This window comes from Pleurodeles waltl, chromosome 3_1, assembly GCF_031143425.1.
Source record: "Pleurodeles waltl isolate 20211129_DDA chromosome 3_1, aPleWal1.hap1.20221129, whole genome shotgun sequence".
Taxonomy (NCBI): domain Eukaryota; kingdom Metazoa; phylum Chordata; class Amphibia; order Caudata; family Salamandridae; genus Pleurodeles; species Pleurodeles waltl.
The window spans coordinates 1,929,279,042-1,929,299,896 of record NC_090440.1 but is presented as its reverse complement, the minus strand read 5'-3'; the positions used below and the strand labels follow the sequence as shown (position 1 = coordinate 1,929,299,896).

The 20,855-nt window shown below is 42.9% G+C and overlaps 1 protein-coding gene across 4 annotated transcripts in view; it reads left to right on the top strand.

Moving 5' to 3' along the window:
* PIGS (phosphatidylinositol glycan anchor biosynthesis class S) overlaps nucleotides 1–20,855 on the top strand; it is a 150,441-nt gene that overhangs the window by 116,568 nt on the left and 13,018 nt on the right. For all 4 annotated transcript variants that reach the window (XM_069226175.1, XM_069226173.1, XM_069226174.1 and 1 more), the window contains exon 11: nucleotides 6,126–6,336. In XM_069226175.1, coding sequence (XP_069082276.1) covers nucleotides 6,126–6,336 — 211 coding nt within the window. The remainder of the gene's footprint in view (nucleotides 1–6,125; nucleotides 6,337–20,855) is intronic.

Below are 20,855 nucleotides of genomic sequence, written 5' to 3'. Positions count from 1 at the left end.
TCTGTTGGTGGCATGTTCCGCTGCAGATTCACATGCTATGCACAGGTCCTGCCATCTACTGTTGGGCTCGGAGTGTTACAAGTTGTTTTTCTTCGAAGAAGTCTTTTCGAGTCACGGGACCCAGTGACTCCTCCTTTTCGGCTCCATTGCGCATGGGCATCGACTCCAACTTAGATTGTTTTCCAGCAGAGGGTAAGGAGTGATAAAGTGTAAAGGAAGAGATGTCCATGCAATGGAATAGAGATGTATATACACACGTACAAATTTAAATGTAACTTAAACGGCTACAGGCTCCGGGCGCATGTGAATCTGCAGCGGAACTTGCCACGAACAGATGTGCACTGGGTAAGTGACATTTTCCGTTCAATGGCATGTGTAGCTGCAGATACACATGCTGTGCATAGACTACAAAGCAGTTCTCCTCCCCTAAGCGGTGGTCAGCCTGTAGGAGTTGAAGTTGTTTGAAATAGTGTTCTTAGTACAGCCTGTCCTACTGCGGCTTGTTGTGCTGCTAACACATCTACACAGTAATGCTTGGTAAATGTTTGGGGTGTTGACCAAGTGGCTGCTTTACACATTTCTGTCATTGGTATATTTCCTGGAAATGCCATTGTTGCTCCTTTTTTTCTAGTGGAATGTGCTTTTGGTGTTATTAACAGCTGTCTTTTAGCCTTTAGGTAACAAGTTTGGATACATTTCACTATCCATCTGGCTATGCCTTGTTTTGATATAGGATTACCAGTATGGGGTTTTTGTAATGCGACAAACAGCTGTTTAGTCTTTCTGAGTGATTCTGTTCTGTCAATGTAATACATTAAAGCTCTTTTAATATCTAATGTATGTAGTGCTCTCTCTGCCACTGAGTCTGGCGGTGGGAAAAAGACTGGAAGGTCCACTGTTTGATTTAAATGAAACAGTGAGATGACTTTAGGTAGGAATTTAGGGTTTGTGCGAAGTACTGCCTTATGTTTGTGTACTTGTATAAAGGGTTGTTCAATAGTGAATGCTTGTATTTACTAACTCTTCGTAATGAAGTGATTGCCAATAGGAATGCTACTTTCCATGTTGGGAATTGAATTTGACAGGAGTGCATGGGTTCAAAGGGTGGACCCATGGGTCGTGTGAGTACAATATTAAGACTCCATGAAGGTACTGGTGGCGTTCTTGGAGGTATGATACGTTTTAGACCCTCCATGAAAGCTTTTGTGACAGGCACTCTAAATAGAGATTTGTTTTGTATATTTTTCAAATAAGCAGAAATTGCTGTGAGATGTATTGTAATGGATGAAAAAGCTAAATTTGCCTTTTGTAGATGGAGTAAATAACCTGCAATGCCTTGTATGGTTGCGTCCAGGGGTGTTATGTGTTTGGCTTGGCAGTAGAAAACAAATCTTTTCCATTTGTTTGCATAACACTGCCAGGTGGTAGGTTTTCTTGCTTGTTTAATCACTTCCATACATTCTGGTGGAAGATGTAGATATCCAAACTCTTAAGATTTCAGGAGCCAGATTGCAAGATTGAGTATTGCTGGATTGGGCTGCCTGATCTCTTGTTTGTTTTGTGTCAACAGGCCTGGCCTGTTTGGAAGTTTGATGTGTGGTACTAGTGACAGGTCTAGCAATGTGGTGTACCATGGTTGATGTGCCCACGTTGGTGCTATAAGTATGAGTTTGAGTTTGTTTTGACGCAGTTTGTTGACCAGAAATGGAATGAGCGGAAGAGGGGGAAAAGTGTAAGCAAATATCCCTGACCATTTGATCCATAGTGCATTGCCCTTGGATCAAGGGTGTGGGTACCTGGACGCAAAGTTTTGGCATTTTGCGTTGTGGTTGGTGGCGAACAGATCTATGTCTGGTGTTCCTCACTGGCGAAAGTATTAGTGAAGCACTTGGGGGTGAATTTCCCACTCGTGTGTTTGTTGATGATCTCGGCTGAGGCCGTTTGCTAATTGATTGTGAATCCCTGGAATATATTGAGCTACCAGGTGTATGTTGTTGTGAATTGCCCAATGCCAAATGTTTTGGGCTAGAATGCAAAGTTGTGATGAGTGGGTTCCTCCTTGTTTAAGTAGTACATTGTTGTCATATTGTCTGTTCTGATAAGAATAGGTTTCTGAACAAGAAGAGGTTGAAAAGCTCTTAGTGCTAGGGATACTGCTAGCAGTTCTAAGTGATTTATGTGAAGTTGTTTGTGTTTATTGTCCCTGAATGTTGTGATTGTTGAGATATGCTCCCCATCCAATCATTGATGCATCTGTTGTAAGAATGGCGTGAGGCACAGGGTCTTGAAATGGCCGCCCTTTGTTTAAATTTGTGGGGGTTCCACCACTGAAGCGATGTGTGTTTGGCGGTCTATCAACACTAGATCTTGAAGATGACCATGTGCCTGCGACCATTGTTTTGCAAGGCACTGTTGTAAGGGCCGCATGTTTAATCTTGCGTTTGGGACAATGGCCATGCATGATGCCATCATGCCCAACAGTTTCATGACAAATTTTACTGTGTACTGTTGGTTTGGCTGGATTTTTGGCAATATGCTGTGGAACGATTGCACCCTTTGTGGACTTGGGCTTGCAAGTGCTCTTTGGGGGTTTAATGTGGCTCCTAAATACTGCTGAATTTGTGCTGGTTGTAGGTGTGATTTGTGGTAATTAATTGAGAACCCTAGTGTGTGTAGGGTATTTATTACATAACGTGTATGATGTTGGCACTGTTTTTGAGTGTTGGCTTTTATTAGCCAGTTGTCTAGATATGGAAAGACATGTATATGTTGTCTCCTTTTGTATGCTGCGACTACGGCAAGGCATTTTGTAAATACTCTGGGAGCTGTTGTTATCCCGAAAGGTAACACTTTGAACTGGTAATGTTTTCCTTGTAGTACAAATCTGAGATATTTTCTGTGAGCTGGATGGATGGATATGTGAAAATACACATCTTTTAGATCCAGTATTGCATAAAATCTTCCTGTTGTAGCAGTGGGACTACATCCTGTAGTGTTACCATGTGAAAGTGTTCTGATCGGATGTAGAGATTGAGAGTCCTGAGATCTAGTATTGGTCTCAATGTTTTGTCCTTTTTGGGAATGAGGAAATACAGGGAGTAAACCCCTGTTCATTTCTGATGGTGCAGCACAAGTTCTATGGCTTGTTTAAGTAATAGTGCCTGTACTTCTGTTTGCAACATTGAAATGTGTTGAGATGGGAGTTTGTGTGTTTTGGGGGGAATGTCTGGAGGAGTTTGTGTGAACTCTATGCAGTAACCATGTTCGATAATGGATAACACCCAATTGTCTGTTGTGATGGGTAACTAGTGGGTGTGGAACTTTTGAAGTCTTCCTCCCACAGGGGAAGTGTGGTGAGGGAAGATGGTGGTAAAGTCACTGTTTGGTATGAGTGGGTTGCTTTGAGGGCTGGTATTTTCCTCTAGATCTGGGAAATTGTCCTCTGTAGGTTCCCCGAAACCCCCCTCTCTGGTATTGCGTCTGGTAAGAGGGTTTGGCTTGTGAGGTAGATGGCTCAGATGGTTGGAGTCTAAAGCCTCCCCTATATCGAGGCTTTCAAAATGAGCCTCTGTGTTGGGATAAATAAAGCGCCCCCATAGCTTTGGCAGTGTCAGCGTCTTTTTTCATTTTGTCAATGGCTGTATCAACTTGTGTGCCGAATAGTTGTTGCTCGTTAAAAGGCATGTTGAGGACAGCCTGCTGGATTTCAGGTTTAAATCCTGATGACCTGAGCCATGCGTGTCACCTAATGGTGACAGCCGTATTGATAGTTCTTGCGGCTGTATCTGCGGAGTCCAACGCGGACCTGATCTGGTTGTTTGTGATTGCTTGTCCCTCTTCTACTATCTGCTAGGCTCTCTTCTGTTGGTCCTTGGGGAGATGCTGAATAATGTCTTTCATCTCATCCCAGTCAGCCCTGTCATATCTGGCCATTAGGGCCTGCGAGTTGGCTATATGCCATTGATTAGCTGCCTGAGATGCCACCCTTTTACCTGCAGCATCAAATTTCTTACTTTCCTTATCTAGAGGGGGTGCGTCCCCAGAGGACTGGGAGTTAGCCCTTTTCCTTGCTGCGCTGACCACTACGGAATCTGGGGGTAGCTGTTGTTTAATAAAAATTGGGTCTGAGGTTGGTGGCTTATATTTCTTTTTCTACCCTTGGAGTTATAGCTCTTGCCTTAACTGGTTCCTGGAAGATTTGATGTGCATGTTTTAACATGCCAGGAAGCATGGGTAGACTCTGGTAGGTGGCGTGAGTTGAGGACAATGTGTTAAATAAGAACTCATCCTCAAGAGGTTCTGTGTGCATGGCCAAGTTGTGAAATGCTGCTGCCCTGGATAGAACCTGTGTATATGAGGTGCTATCCTCAGGGGGCGATGGCTTTGATGGATAGCACTCTGGACTATTATCTGAAACTGGATCATCATAGAGGTCCCATGGATCAGTGTCATCTTGTTGTGATTGTACAGTGTGTTATGGAGACTGTGCAGTGGGGGTAGCAGGTGGGGAGACAGGTGAGGAGAATGAGGAGGAGACTGGTGAGGTGAAAACTGAGGAGGCGGAGATTTTTCTGTTGGTTTTGGCACTTTAGCCGGTGGCTGATCAGTGTTCAAACATCCATGGAAGGCCAGTTTCCTCTTTGTTCTTAGAGGAGGTGCAGTGAGGATTTTGCCAGTGTCTTTATGGATTTGTATTCTGGCCTGTTTCTCATCAAAATCCTCCATTTGTGTCAGTTCCTCAGCAAATTTATGGCTTTCTTTTAATTGCTTTGAAAGTCCATGCTCCTCAGTGTATGTATGCTTTTTCGGCTCCGAAGCTGTCTTTTTTGGGATCGAAGGGCCTGAAGTACTTGCTGGCCTCGGCTCAGAGAGTGACTTTCGGGGCTTCGACTCGATGGGTCGGTGCCTTATAATTTCGGAGCCTGTGTCTCGGATCGAGTCCGAAGGTTTTGTTGTTGGTGTGGCCTTTCTCGGTGCCAAGATGTTGCTTGGTCACTGGTAGTTTTCTTACGGGTGGAGCCATGGCCTTCTGGCAGTTGCGTCCCCGAGGCCTTGTATTTGGGCTTGGATTGGGTTGGGGCAAGCGTACTCACGTGCTGGCCCCCTGTTATTGGTCGGTCGATGTCGGACTCTTGTTCGGAATCGGACCCCCGAACGGAGACGGCAGTGTGGATCATCTCCTCCTCTTCTGCGTCGAGGCGTTCTGTGCTGTTGGATGCCATCTCTAACCTTTGTGTTCTTCGGTTTCTCAGAGTCTTTTTCGAGCAGAAAGATCTACAGGCCTCCCAGGTATCCTCTCGATGATCCGGAGATAAACACAGGTTACAAACCAGATGTTGGTCCGTGTAGGGATACTTGGCGTGGCACAGAGGGCAGAATCTAAATGGGGTCCGGTCCATAAGGCTTCGACGATACTTTTGGTCGGGCCGACCAGGCCCAAGTTGGGTGCGGGTGCCCCAAGGGCAAGTAGAGATCTGTATTCGCCGGTACCGAGGTGTCGATGATGGATGATACTCAATCGAAAACAATATTGACGAATTTAGATTTTGTAATATTTTTCCGACTCGAACAACCGGAGTGAAAAGAAACACGTCTGAACCCGATGGCGGAAAGAAAACAATCTAAGATGGACTCGATGCCCATGCGCAATGGAGCCGAAAAGGAGGAGTCACTCGGTCCCATGACTCTAAAAGACTTCTTCGAAGAAAAACAACTTGTAACACTCCAAGCCCAACACTAGATGGCAGGACCTGTGCTTAGTATGTGTATCTGCAGCTACACATGCCATCGAACATTTACATACATATAAATACATATATACAAATAAATATAATATCTGTGGCAATGCTAAAGTGTACAACAGCATTTTGATGTACGATTAGGGAGGGTGTAAGGCAGGAACAGATTGCAACAAATAACCTAAGGAAAACAGCATTGAGTGGCAGAGTCACCTTGCATAAAGACAATTTATGAGTCACAGAGATGGGAGAGTGTGGTGAATAGCAAATCAACATGCTATTATGGAGGATGGGAAGTGGCGTAGATGTTTAGAAGACTTGTCTGTATGATGTATTAATTTCACCCCTCTTGTAGCTATCTTATTGCTTTCTTTCTGTTTGAAACAGGCTACTGTTTGGGATTTCAAAAGTGTTGACTCCAGCAGATTTTCATATGGAGAGTCCTGGTGATGAGGGCCTGTCAGACTGGGAGCTGGATCGGCTTCTGTGGACAAGGACAGTTGAGAACATAGCTACTGTGACTACAACCCTGACCTCCTTGGCTCAGTTGCTTGACCAGATTGGGAATATTGTCATTAATGACAGTGTAGCTTCAGAGGTGAGTCTTGAGGGCACGGGAAGGGTCTTCACCCATAAAGCCTGCCACATAATCTTTCCTATCTATGAAATCACGTTGGAACATTATTATTTATTAATATTTATTTATTTATATTACTTATAGAGCATACTGTGACTAGACTGGTAACCTGGTGCTGAAGCAGCAATTGTTTACAGGGGAGAAAAAAGGCAGAGAACAGTACGTTATAACGAACCCCATTATTTCGGGAACAACCAGGTCTTCAAAGGTTTCCTAACCTTCAGCAAATCTGTCCGGGCTCTCAAATCAGATAGTAACCTATTGTAAAGCTGGGCAGCCTTCACTGAGAAGGCACGCCCCCCCTTGTCGAGCCTTCTGCAACTTGTGTTCCTGAATAAGATTAGCAGTTGCTGACCAAAGGACCATCCCCAGAGCATATCTCTTCAGTCTCCTCTGAATCAGTACAGGTCCCTTGTTCTGAAGTGCTTTAAACATGATACACGTTGCTTTAAAGAGGATCCTCTGTTCCACAGGGACACAGTGAAGCTTCTTGAGAGCCTTGGATGCCGAGGATCTCCCTGGGCTAGTTAATGTTAATTTTGCTGCAGCCACCTGAACCCTGCAATCTCTTGATCAGGTAATCAGGGACACACTGAAGAAGAGCATTAGAGTAGTCCAGCCGACTGAATATAACACATGCGATTAAGGCTTAAGTCTGAACATGTAAAACAGGGAACAACTTTCTTAGTCTATGAAGCAGTGTAAAGCACACACAAGCCACTTTGTTATCATGCTTCTCTAAAGAAAGACGATCACCAATCATGATTCCAAGATTGCATACTGCCTCTGAGGAGCACAGCTCATGGTAGGTAGAGAATGGCCAGACGTTTAAGGATAGTGGCGTCGGGCTCTTGTTTGCTGAGCAGCATAAAAACTCAATCTTGTCCCCGGTTATTTTAAGGGGGTTTGCTTTCATCGATTGTACAATAGCCATTAAACAGGTCTGAAAGGTTTTTACAGCCTCCAGCTGACTATTGTTACGAGACCGAATCAACTGTGTGTCATCGGCATAGTTAGCCAGGGAAAAGTTGTGTGTTTTTATCAAAGAGATTAGTGGCTGCGTATAAGTGTAAAACAGCACTGGGCGAAGTGCTGAACCTTGTTGCACCCCCTGTTTGATATATCTAAAATCGGATTGATAGGAAGGTAATGCCATGACCTCACAGTGGTCTTGCAGATAAGATTTTATCCACTTCCACGCGGTTCCACCAACACCCAAAACCACCAGCCTTGTCAACAGGGTGTGTCGGTTGACTGTATCGGAGGCGCCCCCCAGATCCAACAGGACAAGGACCGTGGACTATCCATTATCTACTCTAATAAGGATCTCATCCAGTGCAATCAGTAGAGCCCGTCGCAGTACCACGGCCTGGTGTAAAACCAAATTGTTCCTCCTCAAACAAGGAATGAGATTCCAAGTAGGATAATAAAATCCTACTAACGTAACATTCCAAGATTTTCACTGGAAAAGGTAGGAGGAAAATAGGCTTATAATTACCAAAAATGGCTGGGTCTGCTGTTGGCTTCTTCAGCAGAGGCATAACTACAGCTTTCTTCCAGCTGCATGGTACTAATTCTGATTTCAGAGATTGATTGCAGAGTTGTAGCAGTGGCGGCATAAGCTATTCAGCCCATTTTCCACTGTTTAGGCAGAAGAGAATCTGATGGGGATCCAGGCATCTTGGACGAGGCAATGGTTAGAAAATTTTCCTCTGAGATTGGTTCAAATATTTAAATCCTGCATTGGTATTCTCAAAGTGATCAGAGCTATTGCCAGCCCTAAACCTCAACATTTATAAAACATCTGTGTCAGGCAAGGAAGCAAAATTCCTGAGAATGCTCTCAGTAAAAGGGGAAAAATTCACCTCTGAGGAACTTCCAATATCCTCTAGGATCTTACTAATCTTCTTTTAATTTTTTTTTTAAAAAAAGACCGCCAGCTTCTTCGTAGGGGAGATATCTTGTTTTAAACAATGCAGATTAGATCAATCCCGGAATATATCAAAAACCTTCTTTGCACTGTTAGCAGCAGCCACAGCAGAATCCATATAAAAGCCAGCTTTTGCTATACAAATTTCCTTTTTATGCTTATTTAGATCCGACTTTAGAGGTTGTTTATCTTCTTCCCTATAATACCAATGACATTTCCTTTCTAGTTGGCTACATTCTAGTTTTGACTCTTTAAATGACTCCTTGTACCACAAGCAGATGGTCGATTGCAGGATTTTAGCTTAGTGAGGGGGACTATTTTGTCAAACGTCGCTGGAATTAATTTAGTCATTAAACTTTAGGCAATTAGTTTCAATTGAAACGTTGGGTTCAAAGCGGTTGGACAAATCAAAGATAGGCCCACCAGAATGCTTACCAAGTTTGTGCAAAGCTCTCCCCTTTATCCCAAAAAATGCAGCTCTCTTGGTAGCAAGACATTCCTGAATGTTTACATAAAAGGATATTGATGCATGGTCCGTCCAACAAAGGGGGGGATAACTTCCTTTACTGAAATTAATCCATCAGGGGCAGAGCAAGATCTAGTGTATGCCCCCTCTCGGTGAGTAGGGTCCTGCACCTGTTGTTGGAGACTTAGAATTTCACATGTGTGCTGTAATTCCTAGAAAGGGGGAACAAGTCCCCCTCTGTCCATAATTTTAAATCTTCTTTAATAAACAAGCATTAGCAATGCCAATAGGTCTCACATTTGCGAGAGTTACAGCTATTGGCGTTGTAAAGCACAATGTCTTTTATACATGTGTTTTGGTTCAGAGTGGAGTAGATAAATGTGGTGTGGAGTGGAATTATGTGAGTGCGTGCATGCGTAGGTGCTTGTGAAGGGATAGATGTGAGTATGTGTGCATGTCTGCTTGTAAATGGATGGGTGTTGCGAGTCTGTGTGAATTGAAGGATGTGAGAGTGTGTACGTGCATGTGTGCTGGTGAATGAATGGGTGCAAGAATGTGTGTGCTTGCAGATGGATGGAACTGATTGTGCAAGTGTTTGCCCGCTAGAGGTGGTCGAGCCAACAGATTTGCATGGAAAGCAAGAGCTGAGCCAAGGGTCTGGCTTGCAACTTAGAGCTTGTGCACAATATGTGCCTTGCAAATATTTGCTGTGTAATCATTTAACAAACCACATAAGCTATGATAAAGTCTGTTCAAAATTTTAAAAATTGTATTCTTTTACATGTAGTAGCTCTGACCTTAATAGGGCACATTATAGCAGTGCACAGAGGAGTACTTATTATAAGTGGTTTTCTGAACAGTCATATTTGAAAAGTGGTTTCATACTCGAAAATGAAGAAAAAGGTTTTGGTGAAATTAAATATTTGCCTGCGCTCACACAGTTTAATCAGGGAATCCAGGTTTTTTGGTTTCACTTCGTATAAATGAGCCACTAAAAAGGTCTATTTATTTTTCCTTATGTTAAAGCTTTGTTTTTACGTTTCAGGGCATTGTTCTGCAGTTCTTAAAATACTCAGTCAAGCTAGTGAAGTGTTTTTCATGAGTGCCAGTTACATTTCACAAGGTGACATTCATGTTTTTTGTAGGCATGCGGAGATGAAAAGATTTTCCTAGAATCATAGGACGTTGAGGTAAAGCAGAGACTCAAACCCATTTCCCCCGTTGGCTGCTCTGACCATAAAGCCACATTGTGGAAGAGGGATGCACGCAGGAGCCACATGAAAAGCTCAGCTTGTTATGGGCTCGACTTTCCAGTAGGACATTGAGGTGACCAGACCAATGCTTTAGGCTCGAGCTTTCACTGGCTCTCCCACCTCAATTGCCTGCCCCATTATTACTCAAATTTACCAACTGCCACTTGTATAATGAAAAGGTGAGGCCAACACCTAACAAACATGCAAATATGACTCTGCAGTCATGCTTTTATTGCTTTTGCTCTGAATCGCGACATTACTTCTTTTTTTTCAACATAAAGTGGCAAATCCACAAACCAAGAAATATAGCCCTTGATTCTGAGAAGATTATATTTTTCTTGTTTTTGTGGTACTAACCCCAGGTGTGTTTTGGTTTGTGTGACCTGTTGTTGCATGGGAATGCTGTTCACCTGCTCGGAAATATTTCTGTGGGTTTTTGTGTGTTTTTTTTTTATTGGGGGCATGCTGTGCCAGGGCCATAAATGAAAGTGTTGACTTCTGCCCTTGTTTCTAGTTAGAGTCAGATGGAGCAGCTGATAGCTTCCCACTCCCTTCACCCCCCTTGCCGGGGATGAAGGCTGGCTGCAGTTTTAAGGCAGGCTGCCTGTCCTGCCAGAATGCAATATGAAGGCTATAAACGCAGGCAGGAGTCCAGTTTGATCTCCTGTAATCACAGAAAGCGCTTTTCTGTTTGCTCAAATGTTGCAAATTCCAAAAATGTACAGTCTCAATGACTGTGAATTTCCAAAGGGCACCTCAAGAAAAACAAGCATTTTCAATGCGATAGGCCTTGCGTGTGCTTGATTTAGAGCTACTGGCGTTGTAAATGCATAACTGGGCTTTTCTTCCCACATAAATTGGTCAACCCTGCCGCATAATTTGGTCCTCTCTGCCACATAATTCCAGTGGCCCTGCATATCACTAAATCACTTCCATTTACCTTCTTCCTCTATCTGCAACAAAAATGAAAATATTGCCTTTATTATATTTGTTTATATTTTGACTGTAATGGTCCCTAGAGGGTACCATTATAAAAATAAAATTTGTAAGAAACACGATCATGTAAGCATATAATCAGTCCCTATAGAGTATAACCATGTGAAAACAGAATGGCTGAACATATTGCAGTGTAATCATATATGTAACCGCTAAAAGGAGTTATCGGACACTGGAGGCGATATCATCTCCAGATTCCACCATCCGTTACCCCGTCAAGCTAATGCTGCGTACTCCACCACATGGCATGGGTGCATGTTCAACAGAGGCGCATCCTAAAACTTGGTACAATCAGCTCTTCCAGAGATGCACAGACAAATGAAAACGGTGTTGGTGAGTTTAATGCACCTCAGTTGATTTTCAAAGCGAAAACAGGAAATGGTGCACCAACGAGTTAGACATAGAATTAATACAATCTGTAATTTCCTTAGTAAATGGTGTACAGGTGCTCAAACCTGCAATCCACAAAGAACAAAATTTGGTACAATGTAATAATGTGCCCTGATATTAATTCTGCATGAGAGCAGACACTCAAGGTCTTGATGGCTGAGAGTCTACGACACTACTGAAAATGAAGCTGTCAGTTTATCATGAAGGGCATTGGTCAGTTTAATATTATTTGTGTGTTCGTTTCTCACTACTTCCATCTCTGCACTGCTCATGAAAAGGTTACACACTTTATTTATAATGAAAGTAAACAAAACATCTTGGAGTGCAGGTCACAGACGAGTTAAGGGTTCCCAGAAGCCTCTGCTACCTGGCACGTCATATCACATCCCAGCTGAGGGAAGGTAGAGCAGAACTTCATTCCAGCTCCCGCAGAGATAACAATCAAATGATGAGAAAACATATTATCCAAGCCCAAACGCAGCATCAATTTCTGTTAATTACAGCCTTGACAGCACCGTGATTATTCAAAGAGCTAATGCAAATGCTAATGAGTCCATATTTGGATATTTATTTTTTGTTTTGTTGAAATGTCATTGATTATTACATTCTACGATGATGTCTGTGGCTGCTGATATGTAGTCATTAGATGGAATGAACAGATCAATTATGAAAAAGGGCTGAGATTAAGAAATATCAAACAAGACTGCCCAAGGTAACTGGTGAAGGTGGTATTTCTTGGGAGCATTTAGATTAAAGCAGCACCGCCATTGCACTAATAAAGGTCTACGGTTGTGATGTCATAAGGTATCTTACAATCACTTGGCCAATGTCGTCACGACAGCGCAGATTTATTTCCAGAGTCCCATAACAGCAAAGAACCATGCAACCTTGGCTGTGTGCATGTAAAAAGCATAAGTGGTGACAGGCGCACTCAGTCTATAGACTGAAACTTGGAAATACATGTCCCTAAAAGAGAGAGAAAATATATTTCACTCTAATCTATTTGATGATACAAAGTGCATATCGTGTTCGCAAATGCATTCTTCAATTACCCATCCAGCGCTTGCTATAGGCACATGAAAAACAAGCCTTTGCAATGCAATAGGTTTTGCACATTTCGAACAAGTTAATTGTCATCTTTTGACAACAGCGCTCACAAGCAAAAAAAAAAGAAAAAGCTCTAATGAAGTTAGCAGAGCAGCCTGAGAAGATTTATGGCCCCATAAAGGAGATAAGCAATGTCCTGTGTGCGATGTTGTGAGTGCTGGCAGGGAGGGGCCCTGGACAGAGAGAGAGACTCTGCAATGCGATGCAAGGGTATATGGTGTTTATTTAGTTAAAAAAAACTTATTTTAGGAGCCTTTGTCTAGTAAAATAAGCTTATTTTAGGAGCAGGGTAGAGGACAGCACTGGAATAAAGCCAAAACAAATGTCAGCTTGGGAGGAGGTGGGAGGAACGGAATGATGCAATAAAACGCAGGAGGCTACCAGCCTAGACAGCACAGTGAAAGGGGACCACCAAAGAAATGTTAAAAAAAAAAAAAAGTCTGTCACAGCAACAGATAAACCAAAGTGGAAGAATACAGTACTAGGTCACTGCTCTGAAACAGAAAAAGGAGGGAGAAAAAGGCAGTACTGACCAGTAGCGAGCAAGAATTTTTAAAGGACACAGCATCTGACAAATTAAATTGCTTTAACCCACAGTATAAGTATACACCAGGTTGAATGCTAACGCTCGACCTAATAATAATAATAATATTAATTTGGATATTCCACCCCTTTGCCCCATCCTGAGGATCAGTCTGTCCATTCCCCAGCCATAAATCCTTAGTGGCACATTAAAGCATGCCATGAGCGGACCAATCCTTAAGAATTTAAGATTTGTTCAATGTCCAAAGGTTTTAGGGAGTATAACAATGAATAGATATCATACATTTCTGTACCATTGAGAAATAATCTGTTAGGCATCTCACAAAATCAGCTTCGCCATTCACACAGTGCTTGTTACCCGTTTTCTTAAAAGATGTAGATGGAGGCCCCTTTCACTGACTTGCACTGACAAATTTAAGACTAAGCTACATGATAATTTTGTGGTTGACAGCAAGTGAGGTATTTTGCATGACTTGGTAAAGTGGAAAAAAGTGCTACAGCAACAGCTAAATATAAAGCAGTCCTAAGTGCTGTTCTCCTAGTTACCAAAAGCAAAATAAACACGAAGTTGCAGTGCAATCGGTATTGCATTTACTTGAGTTGGACCTATTGGCTTTCCAAATGCATAACTGGACTTTTTTTGCCATATTAATTGGTCAACCCTGCTGCATATTTTGGTCCTTTCTGCCACATAATCCCATTTGCTCTGCATATAACTAAAGGGTTAGAAGGCCTACTGAATTGTGTTTTTTAAACAAGGCCAGTAAAACACAAACTACTCCCAGGTGCAAAAATATTTATTTGGCAGTTGGTACAGGCGACATTGCCGGCGGGGCAATGAATAAATAATTGTACTCAAAGAATGCGTGCTTACTGGATCCCTCTCCCTTTACTGCAGTCAGAGGAGTCGAACAGAATGCTTGAGGAAAGCCACCTCACATGATATTAATGATCCTCGGTATTTCTTGAATTGAAATAATTGTTATAAAATATTGACCACTGTACAGCATATTCAACTGTAAGCTCACCTCGAGGTTTGCTTTATAAATACACAGCTTAAGTGTCACAGACTCAAAAATGTGTAGTTTACTTAGTCAGGTTTATGCTTTGTATTCGCAGATTGTATCACGTTATAAAAATAAAACTACAAGTCTCAGAATGCAAAGCTGAAACATAAGCTAAATGAGTGGATTACGCATCCAACTAGGTAGCTGAACAACTTTACGAATACTACTCCAAGGGCTGGTTTCCACCTTGTATAACGTTATCAAAATAAAACTAAAAGTCCCAGAAGGAATGTGTGCTGCAAAGAAAATGTACTAAGCAGATCAGAGTGCATATAATGTAAAAATGTCAAAATAACTCTGGCAATTAATGTTTTTTTTAAGAGAGAACTTACTATTCTCTAGTGGAAGCCTAGAGTCATCATAAGGTACAGAGTTAATATGCCTGCTGCAAAGAACGTGTACTAGGTACATGAAGTGCATGTAATGTCAAAATAACTCTGGCGATGTTTATTCTTTCTGGAAAGAGAACGTACTTTTGTCTAGTGGAAGCTTGGAGTCATCGTAGGATAGCGCACAGGGTTAATGTGCCTGCTGCAAAGAACGTGTACTAAGCAGATCAGAGTGCATATAATGTAATTATTATACTGCCGATCGAGTTAGCACTGTGGAGCACCATGGCAGTTAAGAAAACGTACTTTTGTCTATTGGAAGTTTGGAGTCATCATAAGATAACGCACAGGGTTAATGTGTTTGCTGCTAAGAACGTGTACTAGGCAAATCACAAAGTGCATGTAATGTAAAATAGTCAAAATAACTCTGGAAATGTATGTTCTTTCTGTAAAGCGAACATAATTTTGGCTAGTGGAAGCTTGGAGTCATAAGGTAGCACACAGGGTTAATATGCCTGCTGCAAAGAACGTGTACTAAGCAGATCAGAGTGCATATAATGTAAAAATGATAGCGCCAATCAAGTTCGCTCTCTGACTGCTGCAAGCGCCAATACAGCCACAAAACGCAGACAAAAGGAAAAAGTATTTCGCCCACACTGAAGTATATCTGCAATCGTGCAATTATCCTTGTAACAGGGTCAGTGTCCAAGGCGGTAACCAAACCGCCCCAAGGCGAAACAAATGTAAAGCATTTACCAATGACATCAAGTGATTTTTGAAAGGCAAGCCCACAAATGAATGAAAGTGATGGGTGTGAGGTGGGCGCGGTTAAAAGCCCACAATACTTAAAACAGGTTACAGCGCTTACGCACTTGACCTAAAAATGTAAAGGCATGAGAGCATCGGTACTAACTGAGAGCATTCCCACACCGAACAACTGGGGCGCACAACATCACTAATATAGCGTCCTGTTCAAAAGCACTTTACTGATGCCAAATATTTAGCAAATTTGACAAATATAACTGTTGTAAAAATTTAAACAAGCGTTATGAATTATTGGGAAGGGAGTGTGTCTTTGCTTTAAAACACATTTCTTTATTTACTCGAAAGGTAGAAGCATGCTACATATGCTTAGAATACATTGCGCTTCTGCCTTTCACACAAATAAACAAAAGTGCTTTTCAAAGCGCACACATGCTTCCTTAACAATAAATAACAATGTTTGTTTATCTTTTCCAACAGGAGTCACTTCCCAACTGTAATTAAAAATACAATTATACAAAACAAGATTCACAATGTCTTTTAAGGGACCAACCAAAAAAATTACAGCAGCAAAACAAAAGCAAAGGAAAAAGTCTGTCCAGTCTGAAGGACATGGAATCCATCTTAGCACATATATAGATTGGAGCCCAAACTCAAGCTCAGCAGAGCTGCCTCTGTTCCAGCTTGGGACCCACCTGGTAGTCCACTCAACATGCCTCCCTCTATGTCTGTCATTGTGGTCGCCTTCCTAGTAGATTTCCTTGGATAAAACTAATTTTACTATCTTAGACCCCTCTTCCTCACGATGTTCTAAATACACAGTCAGTTACTGAGAGATAGCAGGAGAGAGAGATACGTCCAGGCCCCCATCACTGCGTCCTCCTTGCCTCTTGGTTAATAGGGTGATCACCGGCTACTCAAGTGGGCCTGAGGGGACACCAGTAGGAGAGGCGCACTATGTGGTCCTGGTCAAACACGCCGCACCGCCAGCAAGGGGGGCAATAACAAAGCATTGTACCTATGGATCGATAACTGACCCTGCCTCCAAGAAGAACAATTATTCCGGATAGTAGAGGGCTCTTCACTGAAAGCACAACCTAAGGTCTGATGTTTCTGACAGGAAAAAAGACCCTGCTCGTTACTACCCACTTAGAGGTGAGTGACTCTCATCAGAGATCCCACAGCTCCAACGATGCAAGCCTCTGGCACTGCTACGTACAGTTGCAAATGGTGAGCGTCATGATCCAGGAGATTTCTAATGGACCCTTGTCATGGTGAGGGGTGCTACTGCTTAGGCCTTAGGCTCACCCGCAGCCCCTGACTCCACCAGGCCTCCAAAGCTCGACACTGCACATTCAAGCACCCAAGAGTGCAGCACACAGAGCCCGCCAGGCCCCCAAGTGGAACAACCCTCCAGCGCCAGCTGCTCCATGGGTCACTCCGATATACCAGTCTGCTGCAGAGGAACTTGAGGACCCCTCTTTTGCTGCAAGAAGGCGTATTCGACAGCAGAACTCTGTGGTAGGCAGCTATTTTGGTTGCTGCCTACCACTGGAATTCCCCCAGCGAGCAAGATTATTATTATTATATATATATATATATATTTTTTTTTTTAGAAACAAGATTTTATTGTTTATATGTGCATAAACATGTACCATTTCTCTGTGAAACCTGTGCCTTACGAGTGTCCTCCCTACTGCATGATCCAGAGTTACATTATGATAAGTCATAGTAGTCCCACCGTTTCCCCCAAATATTCTTGTGTTTTGCAGAGCGCCTCCAGCCAGTATATTGATTTTTTTTCTACTTTGCATACCAGTCCATCTCGGCCCGCCAAGACTCCTGCCGTGGTAGGGTTTGAGGGGGAATGCCAAAAAGACATGTGTCTCGCTATGGCCCTTTTGACCAACATGGTTCCGACCCACCCCCCTTCAAATTGCTATCTCCCTGGCTCTCCCCTGTGTCATCTAGGATACCTAGTAGAGCTGCCCTGGGTGGCGGCTCCGACACCCCTCCAGGGACCCTTGATATTGTATAAAAAAAAATATTCCCACAATATAATATGATCACTGGGCAGCACCAGACCATGTAAAAGAAATCTTGTGGTTCTGGGCAGTGGAAGCAAGTAGGTGTTGTGCGTCTGCCTGCCACAGGGGGTAAAGGTGTCATGTATGACGTGAAGAGACTTTAGTTGGATGAGGTGAAGTCAAAAGGAAATTACCTATACCCTCCTGGACATGCGCACATCTTTCTAATCACTCATCCAGTGGTCCCACCCATCCCTCCCATCTTCAGGGACTTGAATACATCCGGTGCGTGGATCACTAGGAATTGTAAATTTATGAGACCACTCCCTTCCCTCTCAGGCCTGACAGGAGCCTAGCCTCAATTGGATTATATTTTTTGGGAGGATCAGGGGAAGTGTGGTGGGATTGGAAAGTGTGGCACACCTGCAGATAGCAGAAGAACTGCGACTTATGTAGGGTAAACTTTTGTTGAAGGTCCATGAAGGATTTCACATGTGTTTCATGCCATAAGTGAGCTAGTTTAATTATACCAATCAGGTCCCAGTTCTCGAAGCCTTCCAGGGTCGCCGTGTGTCACAGCCAGTTACCCTGCCACAGGAGGGGTCTTTAAGAGTGAGTTTTTTAATCACATCCACCTCAGTGCAGGTTTCCAGGAGAGTAGGACCACTCCGGTAATTTCTGGTAGGACTCGTGGAATAGGGCTGCCACAACAGTCCTTTTTTTTTTTTTTTTCCTCTCGATCCATCAAGGCCACTTCTAAACAGAAAGTGGGGTTGTACCATCCCCCACTCAGCCAGTCGTTCACTACTAGGATCTGTGCTGCCCAGTAAAAGAGACAGACATCTGCTGTGCCCATATCCCCATCATTTGCTCATTGTACACACTTACCAAAAGCCAGCTCAGGCGGCTGGTTCTGCCAGAGAAAAGCATACATTTTTCTTGATAGACCCTCAAACCAAGTCTGAGGAATGAGCAGGACAAAGTTGTGGAGAATGTAAAGTAACTGCAGCAGTACCATCATTTTAAACAGGGTTTCTCTGCTAAAAATATTTATGGGGAGTTTTGCCTATCTAAGCAACGACAAACAAGAATTCCTTGTGGCATCCCATGAAGAGGACCCTCCTTCATAGGGGCCTGAAGCTTCTGCTGTAGTGGCCCCAGCAACAACAAGGCCTCCAGCTGTTTGCCATGCTACCTCTTCTCTTAATGCAAGTGCCCTTCTAGGAGATCAGCAGCTGATGGTGAAATTCACCCCTCGCATCCCTGAACTGCCATAGATTGCTCCACTCCACCCCCTGAGTATGTGGCCATGGCTGTTTTCAATAGAATCGTGAAGCTGGTCATTGCTGGTCATCAGGCAATCTCTTCGGGCCTTCAAGCATGATGGCCTACGTGAAGCACACAAAGAGATGCATGCTGCATATCTGCCCTCTCTGACCTGTGCAAAGATCCTCATTTGCTGTTTAATGACGCCCACAATCCCAGATGCCTGTGTTTGTGGAGGAGAGCCAAATGGTTCTAGTATGTAACGAAGAGGAAGGAGGCCTGGAAGTTTGTCCCTTACCTCAGAAAAGCTGTTCTACCACTCCACTTGGTTTGGGAGCTTTAATTTTCTTTTCCAAAACATCAGAACTTTGGGACGACAATTTTTATTTATTTTTATTTTATTTTTTAACATCTACATTATTTTTGTGATTGTAATCCCCTTTTAACTAAGTACATAGGCTGGCACCCTGACATTCCTAGTACCTTTTTTTTATTTTTTATTTTTTAAGTTGGCCAAACAACTCCAAGTTGAATCTAGCTGCTTGAACAAATGCTCCATTTTTGTTATTTTTTCGCTTCCAAAGAGCAGTTGACTTTTTGTTAAAGTAAATGCTTGAAGATTTATTTTCTAATGTATTTATATATTTTATATATGAAATATTTTCTAACTTCTAAGTAGTTGTTGTTTTTTACTTTTGAATATGTGTGTTGAGATGCTAATAGATGTATGTGAATGTGTTGTTCTAAGGATTATTAACTGTTAACACGCTGCAAAACACCATTCTAACACTCTCATTCATGGCTAGCTGAACAAGATAAGATACACAGGTAAAATGTAAGTGAAACTTCTTGAAAGAGGTGAATAAAGTGTTTCCATATGCTTCGAAAGTTGTGGGGTGCACAATTTTCACATTTGGAGTGTTTTTAGTGAGGATGGGCAATTAAGTAGTAGATTATATGCTCGTGATGGGCATGCCAGATGGGTTGAGGGGTTTCGGGAGACTGGAGGATAGGATGGGAAAGAAGGGTTTTATCCACATGTCAGACTTAGCAATACTGGACCCCACTGGAAGTGGAGCTTGTAGTTGTAGTTGTTGAGTGGGACCTGGTAGATTTCTGGATGGCTATGAAGGTGAGATGTTTACGGGAGACTTGAGCTTTTCAAGTTGCTGTTGTGTCCAACTTGACTGAGGCATATTCATTGGCCCTCCAGATTGACACAAACAGTGTGATATAGCCTGTATCATTTACATGGCCAAGGCAGGCTGCCTTGCATTCCCCAGCCCCTATAAATGAAGATGTCTTGGAGGGATACTTTAAATTCTTCCGAGACACCAGTCTGTCTTTACATCGCCTAGGTGCCTGGTGAGTTAGGATGGTGGGAAGGGCCTCCCAGTTGACAGCTGTCCCCCTTCATTAACTATTGTTGCTGGAAAAACTGATCCTCCCACCCCACTTCAACATTTGTGGCAGTCTGTCAAAGCCAACAGGTCGTCCATTACATCGAGATTTGACATCTGGGAGGTTGAGAGAGGGTAATTGTTAAATGGGGGAGAAGTCCTCCACAACCAGGGGGTTCTCTCTCAGAAGGTGAAGAGAAGATCAGATTTGCTCCTACATTGGAGGGTGTTGTTTGGGAGTTAACTGGAGTATTTGTAAAGTGTGTGGTGGATTCAAGAGAGTCCTGCTTAACCAGTATATGAGCATCCTTACATAACTAGCTAGTGGCTGCTGACTTTCACTTTGTATTTGTTGCCTAGAAGGTTGTCTGCAGGCCAGTCTTGAGGTCTGTGGAGAGGTTTTCCTGGGTGGGGACCAACTGTATCCGCCTCCTCTATTTTTAGAAGCACTGACATGGCAGCTTTGAGGTGGATAGGATTTTTATCCCAGGATTGCATGCAGCGCTCTGCTTGTGGATGGTAAGGCATCACTGTCAGGCTCTTTGTCTCCAGGAGCTTTAAGAAAATGGGAAATACAATTAATACTTTCGTATTCTCAATTATATATATATATATATATATCCCTAATACAGAAGAACGAGTTACTTACCTTCGGTAATGACTTTTCTGGTGGATACATTAGCTACCTGTGGATTCCTCACCTAATGAATACTCCCATTGCGCCAGCATTCGACGGAAATCTTCTTCCTAGCTTCTGCACGTCGACGAGGACGTCACAATTGCCCACGCGACGCCGTCTGACGTCATACAGGCAATAAGAGGTCCTCGCCGACGTGCCAACGCCAGTACCAACATTTTTTACGTGCCTGAGAATAATAGGCCATTGAGATGAAAGAACAAATTGCAAAATTTAATGATATCCTAAATAATTACATCATTCTAAC